The sequence below is a fragment of the Sceloporus occidentalis genome, unplaced genomic scaffold (assembly GCF_023333645.1).
Source record: "Sceloporus occidentalis isolate IW3139 unplaced genomic scaffold, rSceOcc1.0.p SCAF_31, whole genome shotgun sequence".
Lineage (NCBI taxonomy): Eukaryota > Metazoa > Chordata > Lepidosauria > Squamata > Phrynosomatidae > Sceloporus > Sceloporus occidentalis.
Genome location: NW_028317011.1, coordinates 9458974 through 9483713, shown reverse-complemented (window position 1 = coordinate 9483713; position 24740 = coordinate 9458974). Strand labels below are relative to the sequence as shown.

The window sequence follows — 24740 nt, the reverse complement described above, 5'->3', positions numbered from 1 at the left end:
TTCCCAGTTTTATAATGAATTCTCTAGGCATCGCCACTGAGGATTACTTAAACTGTGTAGGGTACTGTAATGAAGGTAATATTGTACATTCATGCAAATCTATATACTAATAAATGGAATGTCACAAAATCTCTAAATTTAGGTGACTAATGCACTTTTGGGGCATAAATGTGTTTTTAGTGTTTGCTAGGAGGTTAATAAGCTGCTTTTTGGGCTTATTCTTTCTGTATTACATTTCCCGGCAGGGCATAAAAATAGACGTATGTCATGTTAACACTTCGAAGTAGCTCAACGCGTTTCGCTTTCTTCTAGGCTTTGAATGTAATACGGTATATAGCGTTATGTACCTGGCCCCACCTTTTAAGTATTTATAATGTCGCTTACCACTGATGTGGTAATCAGTAGAGAGGAAGGATGGAAGTAGTTATGTGCCAAATTATGACTTTGCAAAACGAGTTCCTTGTAATTCTGTAATAAAATATATTATACACGCACGTGATCACATAAAAGTTAAAACAACCCCCAACGTAACATTTTTCTAGCATGTCTGTGTTAAGGAATTCTATTATTCTTTTTTCGTGATCTGTACCTTACAAAGCAGTAATATTTTTTTAAAACTAAATATTTCCTGCTTTCGAGAAATAGAACTGTAATGTTAAGGTCCAAAACATATACAATCCGCTTGGCTGATCCATGAAAAAAAAAAAAAAAAAAAAAAAAAGGCACAATTTTAAAGTTTTAGTGTTTAAACTCAATGTTTCTGGGTATTTTAGAATATGTTTTAGTACGTGTATTTTTGTTCGTTATGATGTGATGGGTAAAGAGAATACTAAAGGAAAAAAAGGAGCTTGAACCTTTCAAAAAGACGTACAGGGTAGTAGACATTTTAATGAAGTGGTGACTGGGTGAAGGACAACTGGACTATTAAGATAAAAACTTGGTGCCGAACCAGGAGAGATAAAGAAGAATTGGTGTGGTGTTAGTTACAGATAGTAATTGCCGCAATGTGGTGGGAGGGAGAAGGACCATACCAGGTGGGCACAAGAGGTATAAGGTACCATAGAGTTCCATAAAGGAAGGCGGCAGTGAATGGACACTGAATGGGGGTAGGTGTAGTTAAGGGTTCTGGAGCTGAAGACAACTGCAGTGCTGTAGATTAGGTTGAGAAGAGGTTTCCTAAAGGGCAGTTCCAGGAGGAAGATGTAGAAGAGGTTCTTCTAAGAAGACATAGGTGGAAGGAGGACCACACTGGAGCTGTGGGACCATAAGGTTTCCTCACCATAGAACTATGATTTGTATGGAGATCCAGTGGTTACCTTCTGTGAAATTTGTGCTCCACCTGTAGCTTATATTGTGTATTGACAAACATCTGGAGCATGGAGAGTCATGTCACTGCTTGGATAAAGAGGGCACAAACAGCTGGAGTATCTTGGAAGCCATGAGAATTTGTTTTTTTTCCCCCCTCAAAGCTACAGAATGTGGGAGATGTACTTAAACGTGTTAAGGATGAGTGTATATTCAGATACAATAAATATCAGTATATTGGGATGGGAAGCTACTTCTTATTTATTATATCTTTATACTGGTTGTCCCAGTTCCTCTACTGTTTGAGCAGTGTTTGGCGGAGATAAGATGCCCACTTACTTGTACCTGGCTTCTGCGTGACATCATGGGTTCATGAATTAGGAACAATCAGTGCCTGGCACATGCACTTACATATGCTCAGAGTACATTTTCCTTTTGCCGCAGGGGGACGAGCAGCAACCTGACAATGCTATTAGAACTGTCATGTGTGAAACCGCATATGATGGCAACATCATTGAGGGGGGCTTGGCATATGTTTTGGCTAAAATGATGGACACAAGTACTTATTGATTGCCACCTGGCTTGATAGTGGGAGAAGCAATGCCCAAATTCTAACTAGGCAGGTACCTAAGGAGCGAATATGGTGAAGGTGAATGATCGCCCTGTCCAAGCTCTGATCATTTGCCAATATTTGCCTATTTCCTATAACAAAATTTATTCTAGTTATCCATGTGTGAGTACCTGAAATGTAAATCGTGTTTTCAACATCTTTTTCCCCAAGTCAGAATGTCTAAGTAGTCGACTGCCTGGCTTTTCATCGCGTGCAATAAATAAGATGCCGCTAGAGGACGGTTCGTTACTAGATCAACTGAGTCCTGTAATCTGACAATGACGCATGGTATTAAAGGCTGTATATACCAGTATATATATATTATGCCTTGTGTTTATATATGAATGCACTTTGTTTTACAGATTACCAGCATCACTATGTCAGTGACACCAATGGGGGGTCCAGACACACGCAGTATTCCTCAGGTAATGTCCACTGTTTTTTTTTGGGTTTTTTTTTGTTTTTTCGTTAAGTTTCTGTTATGTTATGTTATGTTAGAAATGTCTCAATATTCTATGGCAAGCTAGAGGCTTTGATAACCTTATCCCCAGTGGGGATTGGAATAAGCATTTGTATATAAACACACTTGTATCTGATGCAGATAATGGTATAGGAATGATGTACATGGTCTAAGTTATTATTTATTGTTTTATATAGCGCCATCAGATTCCACAGAGCTATACAAAGGGTAGACAGGACATAACAATTAGTATATAACATAGGATGACATACAGAAACAACAGGTGAGGAGGACCCTGCTCAAAAGAGCTTACAATCTAGAATTGAAATGTATTATTTTGTGAAAGCTGCTGTTCTTTTTATCAAATGTGTCCATTGGCTTCAATACAGGATTAGATAAATGGCACAGTGGGTAATGTTATGGATGTTTCACTTCTTGCACATTGTTGAAGTGCCATTAAACTTTTTTTCCCACTCTTAAAGATTGTATATGACCCGGACAGAACCCCTGTTTACTTACCTGTGTGTCTTCATGCTTTTCACTGTATCGGAGGGCATACAGGAGCCAACTCAGTCTAAAATGCCCTGTGGGATCCTCATTTTGGTGCCATTCCAAGAGGCATTTTCTAACAATGTAACATTAAGCTGTGCACTGTATTCTGGGTTGCCATATCAGCAGATAAACTTTTACATCAGCATTATTACACTGGTCACCTGGGTGGGCTTTCTGCACCCACTGAAGGGGCATTTCCCCTGTCTGTCCGAGCCTGATTCAAAGAATGCTGACCGTCACGTGGAAAGTGCTAATCAGCAACATGTCCAATGTATAAGTGTCCTGGAAATATGCCCACTAGGCAACCCCAAGTTTCTACCATAAGCCATACACCTAAACAACTAGCTTTGGACTGACCTGCAGAATACGGCACACTTCTGTTATCAGCCCCTCCAGTGAACACACAGCTTTCTTTTGCAGTAAGTTATGTGTTGCCAGCATTAGCATGGTCATTTCTCTCTTTTCTCCTATCTTTTACCTGGTTTGACCCAAATTGCCAATGAATGGGCAAATATTTTAGCTAGTTCCAAAAGCCGTGAAGTGCTTTTTCACTCGACTGTGTAGTACAATGAAACAAAGAAAGGGAAAGGTTCTATTGTGTTGAAGAATACTAGCACATTTTTCCATTACGTGGAGTGTCTGTTTGTTGAATATGTCTGGTAATTGAGTTTTCTGAGACTCCTACTGCTAAGAGGCACGTTTAGGTTTAAGACATCCTTATTCACACTTTTCTGTCCCATCAAATTAATTAAGGTTATTAGGCAAGGGTTTACCGAGCCAGATGTCTGACGGGTAAATTAAAGCCACTGGAAGAAATCTGAAGCCGCAACAACACCTCCTTAGCGAAGTTCTGGGGTCTATTTACTAAGGATGTGTTCCGACGCGGATCTGAGACCATGTTTTTCCCAGTGTGGTTTGGGGTGTATACTGTAGGTCTTCAGCACAAGTCACGCTTAGGTAGTTGGCTTAAAATGAAATGGTTCCGGTCATTCCCTGCATTATCAGTAAAGCAATATGCCAAGGATACATCATAGCAAATGCTGATTGTCTGAATTGCTAATTTAATATTCATAACCTGTAGCATTATGCGCTCTGCTTAATACATTTGTCTTTGGTTGGCTGAAATTAAATGTTTGCCATCCTTGTTAAAATGAATTGTCATCAGATAATAGGCATTCTGCACGTATGAGAGAGTGAGCTAATTAAATGCTGAGAGTTAATGTAGCTGGATGTATTCTGGGAAATATGCCTGCCTCGTAATGTTGGAATAATGTGCCTATGTTACTATTCTCTTAAGAACATATGTTTTCTTTGTGAGATTTCAGATGGTCTTTAAAAATGTAATTGTCAGAACAACCAAAAAGAGCCAGTGTGTATGCATAAAACCCATTCACCGCCATAGCTGTTCCCTGGACAGCTGCATGACCATGGCTATTTTGTATCATGTAGAGCAGACCTGGGCAAAGCACGGCCCGCGGGCCACATCCGGCCCGCTGAATAGCTCGGACCGGCCCGCAAAGAGTGTCCTGGTGACTCACCAATGAGTCCGGTGTCCCCCCCCGCCCCGGTCACTTACCTTAAACTCCTGTGTTGGAAGCGTTTGTCTCGGGTGCCGGCGCTTTAGGCTGGGCGCCGGCATATGACGTCAGACGCCGGCGATCAGCAGTGAAGCGCCGGCACCCGAGACAAACGCCTCACGCTTCCAACACAGGAGTTTAAGGTAAGTGACCGGGGCGGGGGGGGGAGATCCTGAGAAGGGGGGGTTAGGGAGTTAGAGGGGAGATACTGAGAAGGGGGGGTTAGGGAGTTAGAGGGGAGATACTGAGAAGGGGGGTTAGGGAGGGAGGTCTTACTGTGTGTGTGTGTCTTACTGTGTTTGTGTGTGTGTGTCTTACTGTGTGTGTGTGTATCTTACTGTGTCTGTGTGTGTCTCACTGTGTCTGTGTGTGTCTTACTGTGTCTGTGTGTGTCTTACTGTGTCTGTCTTACTGTGTCTGTGTGTGTCTCACTGTGTCTGTGTGTGTCTTACTGTGTCTGTGTGTGTCTTACTGTGTCTGTGTGTGTCTCACTGTGTCTGTGTGTGTCTTACTGTGTCTGTGTGTGTCTTACTGTGTCTGTGTGTGTCTTACTGTGTCTGTGTGTGTCTTACTGTGTCTGTCTTACTGTGTCTGTGTGTGTCTTACTGTGTCTGTGTGTGTCTTACTGTGTCTGTGTGTGTCTCACTGTGTCTGTGTGTATCTTACTGTGTCTGTGTGTGTCTCACTGTGTCTGTGTGTGTCTCACTGTGTCTGTGTGTGTCTCACTGTGTCTGTGTGTGTCTCACTGTGTCTGTGTGTGTCTCACTGTGTCTGTGTGTGTCTTACTGTGTCTGTGTGTGTCTTACTGCGTGTGTCTTACTGTGTTCATAGCTTATTCAGTTATTGTAATAAATATTTTAGCCCATTTTTTAGCTCAAAATATTTTTTCCTTTTTTTTCTCCTCTAAAATCTAGGTGCGTCTTATCAGCAGGTGCGTCTTATAGAGCGAAAAATACGGTATGCACTCCGAAGCCTTGTTCATTTTGTTCACTTCTGTGCTGTGCTAATAGTTATTCAGGCCTTACTTATTCAAGCACCTCTACCAATGACGTAGGCTTGAATAACTTTATTAAACAGCACATAAGTTAACAAAATGGACAAGGCTTCGGAGTTTGTAGTTTGTAGAGGTCTGGCCCTCTAAAACCATTCCAATTTCTCATGTGGCCCCATGGGAAAATTAATTGCCCACCCCTGATGTAGAGCATACTTTCCTAGCGCACTAGTTCCAACTTCACAATGTACAGGGGCAACGGCAGCTTCGAGGATCAAAGAATATTAAATAGGACTAGAGATCCACCGGGATTCCACATTAGCATTAGCAGTATTACATGATAAGGGTGATAATGTGATTTAAATGGAAGTACTATGGGGCATGTGCAAGAAGCATGCAAACACATGCGTCATGCTTACACCTCCTGTAGAGACATATTTACAGGCAGGAAAACACATTGCAGCCCATGCAAAGTAACTACAATATGCATTTTACTCCGAAACTGGGCAGGAGTGCTTCTTTAACATCAGAGAGTGGCCTTCAGCATAAAATCCAGTGCTGTATACAGTAATGCAGGTTAGCATTGACAAAAATCTGGTTTTATCCTATTTTGTTTCATTAAACTTCCTTTATCGGCAGACCTGGCGGCAGCCATTGTTGTCGGTCATGTGATATGTTGAGTGACTTTCTCTGCACAAACACCACACTGAGCTGATTCTTTATGGCAATGCTGATGGAATCTGTTCCTCCAAAGGCTTTCATAGCTCTGTGTCCGGCTGGGTGATTGAGACTGAGCCATTCCATTAATATAATAAGGAGTTGGGGTGTTTGTGTAGTAGATTTTGCTATGATAACAGAACAAGGATGCCAACAAGCAGCTAATATGCAGCTGCCCGAAATCATATTATGCAAAAACTGGAACCACTGCCTCTTTGTCTTAAATACATGGATAAGATCGCCACTTTCCGTGAAGCGGCTCTTTGTCTAGTTCTGCCTTGGGATGTTGAAAAAAATAATGTGCAGTCATATTATTAAGGCTCCTTCACCTCTGTCCACTGCTAATCCTGCCATGACAGAATGAAATTGAATCTAGACCTGGAGCCACGCACAAGAAACAGTTGTCACTCACTGCAAAGGCGACACGCAGTCCCCGGCTATACCGGTCTATAGACCTTAAAATATGCCTCGCGTCATCAAACCATATTAAATACATTTAGAAAGACCAGCACTTCTAAATGCCTGTAAGATTGAAGCTGTTATTGTAATGTATCATTACTGTTATTGCACACACATTATTATTGTCATTATTAATAAAATAATAATTATTATTAGTATTCATTTTATTTATGTGCTGGCTTATCCCATAACACCATTACAATGAACAGTAACATGAAAACTGAGACTATACAAAATGAACATTAACATGAATGAACATAAGGCATACTGGTACAAAAGGAGATGAGGGCGCTGTGTGCTTTCTGTCTTTTGTGTGTATGGGATGTTAGACTGGGTTTGTTTGAAGAAGATAATGTTTTATTTGTTCGGGGTTTTTTTTACATTTATTTATTTGTGATTTTAAAAACATCCAAACAATCCTAGGCATGACCATGTCCCTAATACTATATTCAGTGTAGAAGAAGCACCCAGCTTGTATAGAAGCACTTGTATAAAATAAAAGTGATTCTGCACACATAAAATGCGTGTTCTCTAACTTTCCAAACAGCATGTCGAGAGGTTTGAAGAAGTACCATGTATAGGTAACTACAATAGGTAAAGTGCATTTGTATTAAAACAAAGGTGGGTGATTGTTTTAAACATGCAAGTGGTACACATGGATACTCTTATTATATTTTGCGTAATGTACTTCTTTTTATAGCTGATTTTCCATTGTTTAAGTGGTACTGTTTTTAAGTGATCAGTTGGAACATGCATGGGATTGGCACATGGCTATCCCGAATCTAAGACAAGACCAAGGACTTATTACCAAGGTCTTTTCATCAGGAAAAACAAGCAGACTGGACGGGCCAGATGGTCGGTGGACTAAATGCAAAGGGAATGCTTGTGCACCCACTTCTAGCTGGTGAGCGGGCCATACCCTCCATACACGTATCTTATTTAGGATTTAAATGGATGTGTCTCGAAACATGATATTGCGCGTGTGCATTTAGTACTTGCTTCTGTACAGAGCAGAGCCCATAAATGCAAAGTATCAACCTTGCATACAACACTTCTTTTGTAACCCAAAAAGCTTTGAAGGTAGGGTTGCTATCTCTCTTTTCCAGGACATACAGATTTCCCAAGCTGTATAAACTCATAGAAGGGAGTCACTCAGTTATATATCCCACATACTGCAGGGCTGCCCTCGACATGTGCTTAAAAGCCTCCAAAGACCTGGAGGTCCCCACTGCGATACCAGAAGCCCCTGTTTAAGCTTTCCTTTGTAGCCCCGCATAGATTTTGTCCAAGACACAGGGTGGTTGGAGTATTTCAATAATAAGTAAATTACGATTTTTGTTTATGGTGACCGCTCTTTTAGATGCATAGACATTGAAGCCCTACATGATCTGTTTATAACGAACAAGGTATTTTGTGTTTTCATATATTTCTTAGTCCTCTATACATGTCTTATTTAACCTCAGTAAACAGACCTGTATATATAAAGAATAACGCTAATTGCAGAACTAATTATGGTTTTTGGCAAATTTCATTTCTTCATTCCCTGGTATTAAGTAGAAACTTCAAAGCAAGCTGACAAAGTGAGACAGCATGTTTGTCTTTGGTGAGCAGACATTAAAAGGAATTCTCACTGCGTGTAATATCTGTTTGAATTAGTGTGAACTTCATAAATGAATACAGCTATTGGGCACATCTTAATTTAATATTAGGGAAAATACAGATGCCTTTGCCTTAACCCTGCTGCTCCACTGTATGGAGGGTCAACAATCCTCACCGTCCTACCCACTAATTTTCTGATGATATCCCGCTTATCAGTGAGTAAATGAGTGAAAGAATGAATGGCCCAGGCAGAATGTTTAAGGGGCAAAGGTGGCGCAGGCAGGCTTTTTAGGAGCTAAGGTGGCTCAGGCATGCTGATTAAGGGGCAGAGGTGGCACAGGCTGTCTGCTTGGGGACAAAAATAATACTGACAAGCTGCTTGGGGGCAAAGATGGCACAGACAAGCTTTTTGGGGGCAAAGGTGGCATTGTTGGACATGTTGCTTGTTAATTTGGGGTGCCCTGTGGTTTCTAGTTATGCCTCTGGTGTGGTGGACACATGAGCTCGATGATGCAATAAAATATATGGGGCGGGTGTCCGAATATTTTTAAAGCTGCTTTTCATTCTAAATCCAGCCCTGTTGGTATGTAATGATTAACTATATCTCTAGCTAGCTTATTTTCAGCAATTTACGTGGAGCATGACATGACACAATGTCAAATCAACAGAAATAAACTGATCCATACTACCAAGAGAGCTCTGCTTGCACGCTTATAGTCTGTGTATAACCTGCAAATCAGCAAAATAATCATGGTACTGCAGAAAGTTTCAACTGTCGCTCAGACTTGTGCACAAGTCAATTAGAAATGATGTTCAAGAATCCAAATTTTTCTGGTATTAGCTCATTACACTAAAGAGTGCAGCTGATGTTTAGGTTATCTGTGGCTATTTTGCGGTGTCTGTCTAATAATTGAAGATGCCAACCTGATGCACCTGAAAGGTTGAGTGTATGTTCTTCTGAATGTGAATTACATAACTGATTATTAATGGGTTAATCAGATAGATAAAATGTTTTAGGAGAAAACCCGCTTCCTAACAATACCTCTAACCAACGTGTCCTCCTTTGGCCACTTTCTTAATTAGTTATATAAAAAATTATTTGTGGTTAATAATGGTGAGAACTCTGCTTTCTAACCACACATCTAACCCAACCGTCCGAGACAAAGATGTCCCTCTTTGGCCATTGCAAATAAATACCGTGAGATATTCTGCACCTATAAATAAAACTATTACCACCTTTTCATAAGGTTTTACCACAGCGGCTCTGGAATAGCCATGCCACGTTGCAGAGAGAGATGGTGCTGAACTCTAAGCTTTGTTCTCTTTTAGTGAGTTAGCACCTTCTGACCATGACCTCTGATTACATTTTCATTTATTTAGCATTTGATGTTTATAAAAGGCCATATTAAATAGGATTATATTTAATGATGATTACTTAGCTTGGGTTTAAAGAGTTAAGAACTTTAAATGCTATATTTCTTTACGACACTGGCAGTATAATACAGAAGCATCTTTGTTGGCCACCTGGTATTTAGGATGGTACAGCAAGCTATCAGAGACAATTGCATTGATTATGTGCTTAAATATGCTTAGCACTGTATAGTTTTAAGGGCTACTTTTTGTTTTGTTGAATAAACATTATGTTTTAATAATGATAAAAGGATAAATGCTGGAAGAAGGTCCAGTTTTAGTGTTTTCAGGAGACCCGTCGCTAGCTGGATCTCATAGCTACCATGTTAAATCAATACTTCATACACAGTACATTATGAATGAGAAAATAACATTTTCTTTTTCTTGTGTGCATTGTGGTATTTGATAAAAATTATGGTTAGTCTTTATTTGAAAAAATAGGTGAGGAATAGACCTCTGAGATAATGAAGGCTTATTGAACTTTGAATATTTTTCTGCATTGGCTGCGTAGGCTTCTGCTGTGTACAAGAGAAAGCTAGCGATTTTTCATAGGCTGATCAGCAGCTTTCCTAATGTCAAAAAGGAAAATTAAAATCTAAAGCTGCCAGCATGCCGCCAAGCTGATCTATTGTGAGATGAGCTGGCTGGATAAAAACGCCTGATCCCTGCTACCATAAAGGGATCTGGGATTGTGACTTCACAAGTGCCTTCTCTCACTCTGACACGGACTAAAAATGAATATAATACAGGGACACATATATGTAAATACAATATTTTGATGAGGTATCTATGGACAGTTTAACAAGTCCTGAAAAATCCATAGATTACCTCAAATTCAAATTGTCTCCTAACTATAACTATACCAAAACTATGAAAATGCTCCCGGCAGCCCACAAATATAAATGGCACCCAAAGAGCTATTAATATAGTGCGCCATCATGCATTACCCGTTTCAAGTCTCAAAGGCATGGTTTTCTAACATATGGAAAATGTCTGGGATAGGGGGGGGGGAAACTAAAATACCATGTTAACCTGTTTTTATGAGCATTTTTCTTTAGTTTCTTGTTTCATCCCTTTCAGAGGAGCCTCTGTGTTTGTTCCCTCTGCCTGCAAATTTCTGACATCACAAAAGGTCTTCCAGTTTGATGGGGACTGGGAGTGGTGGAAGGAGGTCAAACTACTGTGATGTAATACACAGAGGCGGGCTTTGGAAGAATGACACGACTCTGTTTCTAAGCAACTTTAGTATCTCAATAAACCCTTTAATGGGGTTTTTAAGCGACAGGTAGCTTGTAGGGGTAAAATAAAATGGCAAGGATGTTTATTTCACTTCTCTTTACATGATGCAGCTTTTTCTGGTGATATTTTACCTAGGTGGAAAAACACCTCAAGCACCTGTATAGGAGTTTTTGTTACATTTCCACCTATCAATAAAACTTCATAAAATATGGTGCTTAGCATTCTTATTTGTATTCTAATTTGCCCACATTTGCTTTTTTTTCTCTGTTATTATACGTAATGTGATTATAATGCGGCATTTTATGATGGATAAGATGATGTTTGTCTCTTGTGTAATTCCTTGCAAGTCACAAAAATTTAATTAGTCTCATTTAAAAGTAACTACTTGACATTTAATCTTCACATTATGCATACAATTTCCATTTAATCAACAAAACCAGTTTAGTCAGTGTCCAAAACAGAAAATAACATACGCAAAATGAATTTCTTGGTTATCTTGCAACAAGAACAGCAACGCTAATACAGAAAAGACAAGCGTTTAAAAAGAAGTAACAAAAGTGAATATAGATAAGTTTATACATGACAAATGTTCCTAAACACTTCATCTTAAAGTTCAGTACACTGCATTTACCCACATACTACAATGTTTCCAGTCTTTATATCCCTAATTGATTATATAGTTTGGGAATATATACAGTATATATTCTTCTCTTTCTACCTTCTTTCTTCTTCTCTTGCTTTCTTCGTTCTTTCTTCTTTTTTTTCATGTGCCACGAAAAAAAGAAACACTGAAGTAACACTTTAAATTGAATGCAGGAATGACATACAGCTTAAATTCTATGTTACTTGGGTTTCTTTTTTTTCTTTTCTATATTCTGAAGATGGAATGACACATGCTTCACGGAAATAAATTTCGCTGTGACCCTAGCAGATTCTATGTGGATTGCTTCATGCTTTGGCTTCCTGGAAATGAAGGTGACAAATATATATATATTTCTTGTGTTTCCAGGAATCCAATCCATCTGGCAAGTACCTATTAGCTCAGGACAAAAAGGACACCCTTTGTTTAAAACATATAACTAGAAAAATAAGAGCAAATTAAATTAACCTCTAAAAGTCTTGTGAACTAAAGAAAGTACAGCATATAGAGGTTATACCATAAATTACTTCATTTGTTTGTATATATGTGTGTGTGTGTATGTATATATATATATTATATAAATATATACACACACATACACATGCACACACAGAAGTGTATATATATATATATATATATATATATATATATATATATATATATATATATATATATATATATATATATATATATATATATATATATGGAAAATTAAGCTGAACACTTGTATTAACGTTGGGTTAATGTCTTCGAAATATGTTGGTGTACTGCAGAATGTGTTAGCACAAAAAATGCCTCCAAACCGTTATAATTAGTTTTCAAACCGATCGCAACATCAGTCAATTCTGAAATTGTATGCGTTTCCATAAAATTACTTATCTGACTTGCAATTTACCAAAGCACTGTTTAGTTATGAAGCCCTACATCCTTTAAATGGACATTCCATCCATCATGTACATTTTAAAGAGAGTCTCTGACACCCCAGCAAAAGAAGAATGCATACTAAAGTATATTGTGAATTAAAAAAACACTTACCTGAGGTAGTAGGTGCAGCTATGGAGCTTCCCTCCTCCGTGATCCGATGATTCTAGCCACTGATGGCTGCTGCTAAATCCCAGCTAGTGCGCAGGAGAACAGGTAGACAATCTGGGCTCGCTTCTTACAACTGGAGCCAAAATGTGTGGTCCCGAGCTGGCATCAGGCATCTCTTGCTGGGGATGTCAGCACTGACGTCCCCAGGTGATCCCCCTCATGCAGCAGGGACTCGTTGGGTCTTTAGAGACCCTGATTGAGTCTCCTGCCCAGAAGCGTTAAGGTGGATGCCTGACAACCAAGGAGCCCAGCGGCATCACATAGCGCATGTTATACGTGATAGTAAGGTTGTAGGGCAGTGAAGTACTATGACCGGAGCCTAGGGTTAGTGGTGCCTTGGTAAATTATTTTTTCAGCGCCCATCCCCGTAACTAACACACTCACTAACACTATCCACACAAATAAAGAGTAAAGCATGAAAAAAAGCAATAGTTATCAAAAAGAAAGCAAGCTCTCCACACACCACGACCATGCCTGGGAAGTCTATGGGTTTCACTTGTAGGTCTGTGGGTGACTCTGTGCCTCCCCAGGTCTACAGGCTAGTTTCACCCACCTCCTTTTATTATATTTTTAAACTGGCCTGACACTGTGGTGCTGCTCTCGTAAATGCAATTGCTGGAACATGCCATGAAGATATGGAAAATGTGCATTGGGGTAATCCCTGTAATTACATAAAAACTACAGCTATGAACCGTTGTTAAAAATTCCTTCAGTCAGTTCAAATACATGTTCGTATTCGGATCGGTGGCCTCATCCTTCCTCTTTCCCTGCTGCTTATATTGTTCTGTGGTGGTTATTTAAGTTGATATGCTTCACTATAATAAGTTCTTATAAACTTCTTAGGCCTCTCTCCTGATGCATGTGACCTCACATGGGACCCAACCGTATTCTGTAGGCATAGTCGGCCAAACCAGAATGCCATAACCTTTCCTAGATGTATGGCGTGTGATGTCACCACATTCTCCACACATGAAACACTCGGTCTCTACCCCTTGTCTATGGCCCACCATGACATGGCAGATGCATTATTTCCCAAGAATCTAAGCAGTTGCCTGGATCAGCCATCAGGGAAGATATTAGAACGGTTGTTGGGACTGTCCTGGGCAAATCAAAACTGTTGCCAACTATGTATAAAGCTCCAGCAGGTTCAATAGGACTGTAATACATAATAATGACGCATTTTAATATTTATAAACCAACTTATGTAGACGGAGTTAAAGGTCCTGCTTATCCAAAGCTTACAATCTAATGAGGAGGTAAGGGCGGATACACAAGGTATAATTAGCAAATGTCAAAATCATTACTGCAATAAGAGCACACCACCAAGCTAGTATCACCAGCATAGGGTAGGCGCCTAATACCTTGGTACCGAGAAGCTCAGGGTTGGGTACATGTTGTAGAAAGTGACCGTATTCCCCTCAACGCACCATGCACAGGGAAACGCACAGTGCAATAAACGTTCAAACCTTGTTCCTACAAGTAAAACAGGTTCCCAGGTATGTAGATCTTCAGTTTATCTAAGGGCTGTGAGAAGCAATCTTCCTGTGCATCTCCGTAACATTTTTACATTACGCTTTATTTCTGAAACACTACCAGATTTCCTAGCGCTAATACAATGGGAAAACAATCATTTCCTTTTAGGTCTTTAATTCTTATGATGTTACTGTAAATGTAAATATTTAAACAGATGCAGAATAAGGTTACAGTTTCTGCAGATATAGAGAAAGGGATTTAAACTAAATGTAAATGCTTGTTAGGTGGATGATTTATTGACGTGTGTAACCAGGGTTGTGTCCTTCACAATATTACTATTATTTTGTCTTCAGGTGATGAAAGCCTGGAGATTAAGAAGCAGATCACAGGGATGAGGCGGCTGTTAAATGACAGCACGGGGCGGATTTACCAGCGTGTTGGCAAAGAGGGAGATCAGCTCAAAGAGGAACGACAAGATCTGGATATAAGCTGGGCTGAGGGTTTGAGCATCCCAAGTGCAGCCGAGGAGCCAATTCAGCCATCCCAGAGTTCATGGAGTGAGGTCCCAATCCCGACCTCAGACTATACCGGCCAATATGGTACCCGCTCTAAAACTGTGCAGAATCATGTGCACAAAAATACAGGATCTAATGGTATGTTTACTATATGTTGAGAAAGAGTTGAGTGTTAAACGGCATGTCATTTATATTAGGGGTGAACTGCATATTGTAGCAGTGATAGTGTTGGTCGTAGCAATTGGGAGGCAGAAGACTTTTTAAATAATAGGTTGGAAAGTTGGTGGAATGTTGAACGGTAGTCATAGATCTCTAGTACTTTTTCTGTCATGCATAAATAATTAACCTCCAAACTATCTCCAAACACCCTCTGTTTCCTTAAACATGTGTATATTCAATCATACATACGGGAATATACTCTACTTTCCCCCCTTCAACTCAACCCCTGTACCAGCCTAAGGTTTTAATGATAGCTTCCATCAAAACTATACAAATAGAGACAAGATGAGAGTCTCAAGTAACAGGCCATTGTAGTTCTCTCACCTTCGTTCTATCCAGTTACCTAAAATGGCATTTTCATTACCTTCAGTGATATCTCCTCAAATCCTACCAAGTCTGCCTGTTTCAACACCCCAAATGAGCACCTTAAAATTGAATGCATTACCTTATAGCTTAGCAATGCCACCATCTTGCTGGATGGATGGACAAATAGTTTAGACCGGTAAACTGTGAGCTTGTGAACTGGGCCCTCTTTACCTAATGTATCAGTTTGTTTTTCTATGAAAGATAATATTAATAAATAATGTACAAGAGTATGATTAGATGCACAGTGCCAGTCCTGAAGCGTTTGCATATGTCTAATGGAATGGAAACCCGTGTTGGTATTGAACAGGTGGATTGAAGATGGGGAATTCTCTGTCATCGTCAAAGTGCTGTACGTGTAACTGCCAGCCCACACTGCAGGCCATCCTTCAGGAGCTGAAAGCCATGAGGAAGTTTATGCAAGTTCAAGCAGGTATGTAGCACCGGATGCCTTTTGTGGCTTGGTATGTACTGTATTGCATGTAACATACATCTATTTTAAAAATATCGTCTCCAAGGACTGTTGAATGATGACCCCTTACCCAATAACAACAACTTCAATCATGTGCAAGTTTGCTTGTAAAAGAATGACTGGTCTTAGGACCCAAAGGCATGCTCATAGGTTGTTGCTACAGAAGGAGAAAACACTTAAATGTAACTTAAATGTTGTTGTGTTCTTAAACCGTCCGATGAAAGAACAAAATGGCAGATATGCTTTATTTGCTCAACCCACTTGAGAGATCACGTAATGTTTGTTTACATGGAAACTCCCACCAAATGATTATTACTAGTATTAGATTAAAATGAAGTCTTCAAAATATCATGCTGTTTTCTTTTTTAACAAGATGCATTTTGGCCGTTTGTATTTGTTCTTGCTCTGTTATGTTGGCCCAATCTACGAGACAAATACACTGACCTGTCATACTGCCTGTGGTACGCAATAGAATGTCTCAGTCTAAATCACACAGACGTCACTTGAAAGGAACACCACAGTCCCTAATGTTTTGCTGTACATTGGAGTCCTTTATGCTTGGACTCCAATGCATTTTACTACATATAGAATCTAGTGGGTGCATGACTTGCATATATAAAAGTTGAATTGACTTGATCTGATGTGCATACACAGAACCCTCCAGCCCTATATTATTATTATTATTACTACTACTATCTTTTATTTATTAAGCGCCTACAAATTATGCAGCACTGTACAATTTTTAATGTGTACATAACAAATACAGATTAATACATACAGACCCATCAGGAGATGTGAACCCTGCTGGTAAGCTTGCCTTATCTAGCCTTATGGTACTTTATACAAAGTTCCTGGCAGGAATGGTTGGGTTTTGAGGGCCCGCTCATGATCTTACAATCGAATGGACTACTTGTAGCAGTAATTAGGCTAAGTGGTGTCAGGATGCAAACAAGGATGTACAGTATAAATAAAATGTACAGAGCAGTGGCTGAGTGGGTTGATTTTTAGATAGTGGTTTGCAGAGAGCTTGGGGCATTTCAGGAAAGCTACAAGAGGGCAAAGGTAGAGATGAATAAAAGGAGATAGTTTTAGGTTAGAAAAAACTGGTGGTGTTATGGCTGTAGGAGGTCAGAGGGGAGGGATCGAGATAAAAGAATGTACACCACCAAATGTAGACAACATTTGGCCAAAAAAGAAACAATGTCCCCAAAATACATATTTTGTACCTATACAGGAAAACATGGATAAAAATACAAAATATGAATTATTAAACTTGCTTGCAGATCTGGCAAAGCCCTTATGTGGTTGAATACCGTTTTGATTCTTGCAAGTGCCTCTCTTCTTGCTTGGTTTCAGATGGTGGTTTGCAGAGGGCGTGGGATGTTTCAGGAGGCTTCAATCCCTCTGTAAACCACCTTCTGAAACCAAGCAAGAAGAGAGGCACTTGCAAGAACCAAAAAGGTGGTGGTTTGCAGAAGGCTTGGGATGTTTCAGGAGGTATGAAAATAAAAATAATCACATTAACCCCTTCAGTGCCATTTTTACCATGTATAGGTTTTATTTAGAATCCTCTTTTCCCTGTTGCACCCATACAATGTTTTGTGGTTCCAATGTATACATACTAACATAGTAATTTTAAAAAGACCTTAGTCCATCTGGGTCAAACTTTGTACATATTCTCGCCGCTTTTGATCCAGAAGAAGGCAAAAAAACCCAAAACAATAAACCTATTTTTTTGGATTTTTCTACTTGACTTCCAAAAGGCAATCAGATTTCTCCTTGGATCAAGAAACTCTAAAATATTAATGTTTATTCTATCATTAGTACTCTTGTATGTTCTGCTTTTTCAAAAACAAAGTGTCCAGACCCATTGTGTTCGATTGCACCACCTCTCTTTGCAGTGAATTCCATACCTTTATTGCCCTCACTGTAAAGAATCCCTTCCCGTGTCGCCTATGAAATCTTCGCTCTTCCAGTCTCATAGGGTGACCTCTTGTTCTTTATACATTTCTCTTAATTAACAGGTCACTGGAGAGCTCTTTATATTGGCCCTGCATATATGAGGTTTTGCCATTGACTTGCAAAGAGGCAAGATGATCTCCTCCTCCCGATTATTAACTAAATGAAATGAGCAAACTACAGTATGCTTCTTGCACATGCCCTGTGGAAATCCAGTTAAAAATAATGCGAATAGCACCAACCAATCAAATGTATTTGAACGCTCATGTTTGCTAATAGTGGCACAAAAATTGACGTACAATCTAATAACAATCCAGATGTAGCTTATTCTGTGCTATTAGGCTATTAAGAACACCCCAATGCCCGTTCTATAGCCCAACTGTGCAGCTTTGTCAAGTACAAGCAATTGACATACACAAGAGGAATGAAGGTCAATGATCTTATATGTGCAGACTTTTTATTTTCTAAAATAAACATATACAATAAGAGTAATATATATTTTGCTGCATTAAACATTATTGTGGAAGTCAGACTATATAGTGGAGGTTCACAGCAGCTCATATTAGATTATATGAACAAATATATTATGGCGAAACAAAACAGTCTGTCTTCCTTTCTCGTTTTTAGATTTGGTTGTTACGTGGTTTGCAAAAGGTTTGGTATGTTTGTTTTTGGTTAGTAGAAAACTCGATCGCACCTTTTAAATAAATTCTTCTGGATTCTAAAGGTTTAGTGGAACCTTTTTGCCCTAGGTAAAAAAAAAATAAGTAAAGGAACGGACGTCATATGGGAGTTTTTATCTGGCTCTCTGACTAAGAACTCCATAGAGTTTAATACCATTTCTTTAACAAGGTCTATGCTATGTCCCACCCAATTAGACATTGGCAAGCATTGCCATACGACCTACCAGCGTGGTATTTCATGGTTTTATTTTAGACTTGGGTTTATTCCCACATGTGCTGTTCTGAGCACAGCATGCCACTTCTACGAATCTGCAAAATATGTTGTATCTCGGGCAAATATGATCAAAACCAGTTCAAACAGGTATGTGAAAGCCGAGTCCTAACTAGTCCCCGTTTTTTGTTGCATATAAAGCCCTGCATGCCAGGGAAAGCTTGTAATACAGGTGGCTAAGAAAGACCAATAACATCAAAAAGCACATTTGAAATAAAATGGGCTGAATATATCAAGAAGCTATTCAGAAAAAAAGATAAAGTTCAAATCATTGTCACAATCAGAAAATGCAGTTGTGAAAGGAAAATGTATATACGGTACATTTTTCAAATGTAAAAAATAATAATAAAAATAATAAAATATATATATATATATATTGGCATGATGGAGATATTTCAACTAGTGCTGTTGTCCAGCCCTAAAAGATCATCAATAATAATCTTCTATAATAGCTCAGAGTTATGACACTGACATGCACAATTATTTGGTACTACAAACTAATCCTCTCTTGAGTAGCCATATTTATTCCAGATACCGCAGGAGACAACTGTTCTGTGAACCTTTTATAGAAACAACATGACTGCTTCTCATCCATGGAAATTTATTATAACCAAGATTAAAATACTAAACGCCATGCAAGTCATTATGTCTCTTCACGCATCCCAGTGTTTTCTGCTGATTTGTTGACAAGGCAGTTACAAGCTATTTGACTCCGTTAGACGTTCCATTAATTCAAATCTAGCCAGCGTTTGGGTGGAAACGTAAAATGGTAATGCCGACTTCTGCCATGAGGCTACGTGTCAGTCAGACAGTCGCTAGCTGGGTCTCTGTATTAGATGTCTAGCGTTTTAAAGTGCTTGTTTTTTACATTTAAAAATCATTAATATACAAGAGTGTGTGAAGAGAATAATTATACATTCTGTGACCAAAAAAGTTAGATTTTTAATTACCGTATTTCCCCATGTATAAGACGCTCCCATGTATAAGACGCACATTAATTTTGGGGCCCGCAATTTGAAAAAAAAATGTATTATCATAAAATTCAGACTTATCCTCATCACTCTCATCCATTAAGTGCCCCTAAATTAACCCTAAAGACCCCATCAACCACACCTGCCCCTAAATTAACCCTAAAGGCCCCATTAACCATAACTGCTCCTAAATTAACCCTAAAGACCCCATCAACCGTAACTGCCCCTAAATTAACCCTAAAGGCCCCATCAACCATAACTGCCCCTAAATTAACCCTAAACACCCCATTAATATGAGGTTTTTAGCACAATAAAAACTGCTGAAGCCAAAAACTTAAGGGTGTAATTATCATAAGCATGAATATGTTTTGAATGGGAGCCTACCTGATAAATACAGATCCTGGCTTTGATATGTATTTTTGGGGGAATTTTTAGGTATATTGTGAGCGCAGGGAGTGCTGTAGGTCAGTGCTGGTGCCATGAGTAGTACTTTGGCAAGTAACTGTGATGATGATTGGAAATGTCGTATTAGTAATACATGTCTTTAGGTTCAGGATATGTACAGGATTGGACTGTCTACAAGAACACAACGAACATACCAATATACAGTCTTTGTTGCGTGCAGTAGGCAGGTTAACTGAATATATAATCGCGTATCTGGCAGGTGATGCTTTTCTCAACTCTGATAATTAATGGACCACAATTCATTCTTCATTCATGTTAATGATCCTACCATACCTACCGTATCTGTCTTCTCCAGTACATGCTTTCTGTCAAGATCCTGGTAACGATTAAATCATAGACAAAAAGCCCACACAGGAAAAAATAATATAAATGGGAACCGGCATGTATATCTGCTGCAGTTTGGAATATAGAACTGTTCATATCCTCTTCCGGCTACAATTACTATAACATGGTTATTCAGTTAATCCACTTACTTTGTTCAGAATAGTATATTTTACCCGTGAGTACAACAGATTACCGTATTTGCTCGATTATAAAACGAGGTTTTTTTCAGAGCAAATGCTCTGAAAAATACCCCTCGTCTTCTAATCGGGGTCGTCTTGTAATCAGACCTCAAATAGAGGTCTGATTATGAGACTAAGATCCAGATCCCCCGCACCGCTGCAGGGGACCTGGAACCTCCTGTCTCCCCCCCCCCAAACACACACACACTTACCGGTGCTTCCTGTTGTATTGCCGGGGCAGCGGGTTGACGTCTACGCGACGCGTGTAGACAACGTCCGCTGCAGCCGGAAGGAGGTGTGCAGCAGCGGGGGTTGTCTGCGTCCGTCGCGGATACCTTCCCCAACTGTCAGAGAATCAGAGTGTGGCACCGGTGCGGGGAACTCTGATCTCTGACAGCCGGGGAAGGTATCCGCGACGGACGCAGACAAACCCCCGCTGCCAACTCCACCTCCTTCCGGCTGCAGCGGAAGGAGACGTCAACCCGCTGCCCCGGCAATACAGCAGTAAATTGGGAAGTACCGTTAAGTGTGTGTGTGTGTGTGTGTGTGTTAAATGGGGGCATAGGGCATTTCTGGAATGCCTTATACCCCTATATGCCACTCTGGCACTTAGGGGGTTAAAAGGCATATTATGGGGCAGAGTGGCATATAGGGAGGTATAAGGCATTTCAGGAGGCAGAGTGGCATTAAGGGAGCATTTAATAGAGCACTCTGCCTCCTGAAATGCCTTATACCTCCCTATATGCCACTCTGCCCCATAATATGCCTTTTAACCCCCTAAATGCCAGAGTGGCATATAGGGGTATAAGGCATTTCTGGAGGCAGAGTGCTCTATACAATGCCTTTTAACTCCCTTAATGCCACTCTGCCTCTTGGAATGCCTTATACCTCCCTATATGCCACTCTGCCCCATAATATGCATTTTAACCCCCTAAATGCCAGAATGGGATATATATGGGTATAAGGCTTTTCTGGAGGCAGAGTGGCACATAGGGGGTCAAAAGGCATACCATGGGGCACAGTGGCATATAGAGGGTTAAAAGGCATATCATGGGCCACAGTGCCATATTGGTGTGGCAAGCCTGGGGGCAGATGTGCGTAACTGGGGGACAGGTTGGAAAATACAAGGAAATAAAAACAAAAAAAATATTTTTCTCAATCATAGCTTTTATTTAAAAAAAATAGTTTACATGAATTAACATTTACTGGTAAAACTTTTTTCCTTTAGGGTCGTCTTATATTCAGGCTTTTTCTTTTTTTCCTAAGTTAATATTCAGATTTTGGGGGGTCATCTTATAATCAGGGTCGTCTTATAATCGAGCAAATACGGTACTTATATATTTGTCATTCAGACCTTTGCCTTTTTAACATTGTCCATGCCAGGAAAACTGCAAACGTTCCAATACTTGTCGGTGTGCAGTCCTCTAATGTCAGATGAGCCCCCCTGCTTGTGGCAGTGTAACCGAAGGCTGTGATCTGGCTTTAACTTCTCCCCTTTGACCTATGGTATCTGATTACTGAATGAACATGCACATTCATGCACATGTAGAAAACCTTGTCTGCTTATACACAACATACATAACTATTGAAGCTTGTCGGTCTTGTCAAACAGTCAGCCACCCTATAGTCTCCCCAGTACCGGCTGAACAGTCATCCAGATGTACAACTCTCATGCAATTACACTTATCTCATTCATTTTCTTATTGTTGACTAAATGGGATAAATGGATGCCACCACTGCTAGCAAACCTGAATGAGTATTATGTATAAAGAGCTTCTGCAAAGTGGTAAAATTAGTGCAGTCGCCACAGCAACCAAAAGGAATGGTGAATTGCTATTTTCTTTCTTCCCCAAAGGTTTCAAAAAAATGACATAATTATTCTGTTTATAAAATCATTAATATTATTATTTTATTTCTATAGCACCAACAATTCACGCAGCACATTCATTCACACATCCACAAAACAAAAACGCCCCAAAATCTTTGAATCGGGGCAGCCCAGGGGGATAGTTGCTTCTCCTGTGCATTATTCGGATATCCAATATTTAATGAACAAACTATTTTAAAGAAAAATGAAAGTGTAAAAATCAATTAATGCATATTAAAAAGCCTCTTTTGAGATAGATGTACATCCTGAATATCTTTTTTTTTTTTTACTCTTGGATATATCCATTTTTACAAATAGTTGCCCAAAGCAGACAGCAGATTCCTCCGTCGTGTGCTTGCTCCCAGAAGACAATCGCATCAAGGAAAAGAATTACAAAGAAAAAAGTCCTTCCAAAGACTTTGTCTTCATCTCCTCTAAACAGTACCCACAGCATACCTGAAAAGGAACACAGAGATCACAGGCCTGCTTTACTTCCGGAGCGCTCCGGACTCTCAGAAATAGAACATGTCAAGAAAGAGGAGGATCACGTCCTAGGATTTGGTATCGTTGTCAATTCATCATCCTCCGATGTAAGTTGAAATCCAAAGGTTAATTAGCTACTTTGCCCTCTCTAGCTGTATAATGAGTTTTGCATGAGTCCTCATTAGCCCACATGATGAGCATTTGTCCTTTGCAGATCTCTTTTCACATGCAGTAGCTATCAAAAAAAGATGTATTGTGGAGCCACAATATAAGAGATAGTAAAAGCAAAACCAACTTCAGTGTCGTAACGCAATTATTTTGTGTTGATCTGTTCTCGTCACCAAGTACACATCCCTAATTCCTGCCTGCAGGAAACATACAAATCATGGTCCCTTGAATTAACCCTTCTAGTATATTATTATACTACATATTAGTATTTGGTTGTGCCACATAGGGATGTAAACAGTTTTTTCATTATATATTTTGCCTATATGTAAGAAAAAATACTTAACATGACTGTCTACGTTATTTTGGTAGCCAGAAGTACAGCTGGCAGAAGGATTTGATGTGTTCATGCCAAAATCCCAGCTGGACTCTATCCTATCAAATTATAAAAGGTCAGGAAGCCTACTCTTCAGGAAACTGGTGTGTGCTTTCTTTGATGACAAAACATTAGCAACCTCACTTCCGAATGGCAAAAGGAAGCGTGGACTCAACGACAACCGGCAAGGATTGGACCAAAATATTGTGGGGGCAATAAAAGGTACACATAGTCAATATTTGCTTGTCTATAGGATATGCAGGTACCTCCTTTAATTTTAGATTAAATGTATAAAAAATTTTTGATTAAATATGTTCAACCAAGCCGCATCTTCATATAAAGCTTTGGTTGAAGTGTTTGCCTATATCTATTATTTTAGAAGAGCGGTGCTCTGCTTTCTGCCTTAGACACATTGACCTGTTTGGGCTTTGTAATTATATGCTTCTTCCAGTCACCTCGAGAGTCTTTTTCTCTGTTGCTTTATTATAAAGGATTATTATTACTATACTAAAGATTATTCGGTTGTCTAGTAAATTAGATGGTACATTAAAGAATGTTTCGCATCTCCGTCCAGCGCAGACCTCGCCAGAGCTAATGCACATGACATTTATTTTGTACGCCCTGTACAATCAGCAGAGTTCACCGAAGGTTTTATGGATGCAGAATTCAATCAAGGGAATACTCAGGGGGACAATCAAAGTCGGAAGGGGGCTCTGGGGCAACATTGTTACATGAGGGCCCCCCTCCAGGATCATAAATGACACACAGTACACTAGAAAGCCATTGTTTTGCTCAGTAGGATTACCGCATTCACTTTCCACCATTCTGGTACTTTTTTTCACCTATAGACAGTCACAGCACAAATAATGCCGGCTCTCTGCTTTCATTTCAGTTTTCACAGAGAAATATTGCACTGCTAACAACGTGGAAAAGGTCCCTGGCCCACGGCACTGGGTGCAGATTCTCCAGGATCAAATCAAACTTGCCCGGAGGAGATTAAAAAGAGGTTGCGATTTAGGTGGGTAGAAATGCATGTCTCTGTTTCTCTGTCTGCCGGAGAAGTCTTTCACTGGACCCCTCTCTTGGGGTTAAGGATAGAACGTCTAGTGTAGACCTGGCTTAAAAGTCGTCATCATAGCAATGGCGTTACATTAATTTGAGTTGCATGGAATGGGATTGAATGGAATTGATTCCAAAGATGCCATACGTTGTGTTCTTACGTTCACATCCCCACCTAGAATGCCTAGAGTGCTTGCACTTTTATGAATTCAGAGCTGGATTGTTTTTAGACATGCTTTATCATA

At 39.7% G+C, this 24740-nt stretch overlaps 1 protein-coding gene across 1 annotated transcript in view; it reads left to right on the top strand.

Annotated features, from left to right (window-relative positions):
* Positions 1 to 24462, top strand: part of LOC149298817 (BEN domain-containing protein 7-like) — a 29786-nt gene extending 5324 nt beyond the window's left edge. Inside the window, exons 2-6 of the mRNA XM_089487107.1 lie at positions 14478 to 14777; positions 15532 to 15654; positions 22731 to 23002; positions 23433 to 23658; positions 24329 to 24462. Of these exons, the coding sequence (XP_089343233.1) occupies positions 14478 to 14777; positions 15532 to 15654; positions 22731 to 23002; positions 23433 to 23658; positions 24329 to 24462 (1055 nt within the window). The remainder of the gene's footprint in view (positions 1 to 14477; positions 14778 to 15531; positions 15655 to 22730; positions 23003 to 23432; positions 23659 to 24328) is intronic.
* Positions 24463 to 24740: the final 278 nt, after the last annotated feature.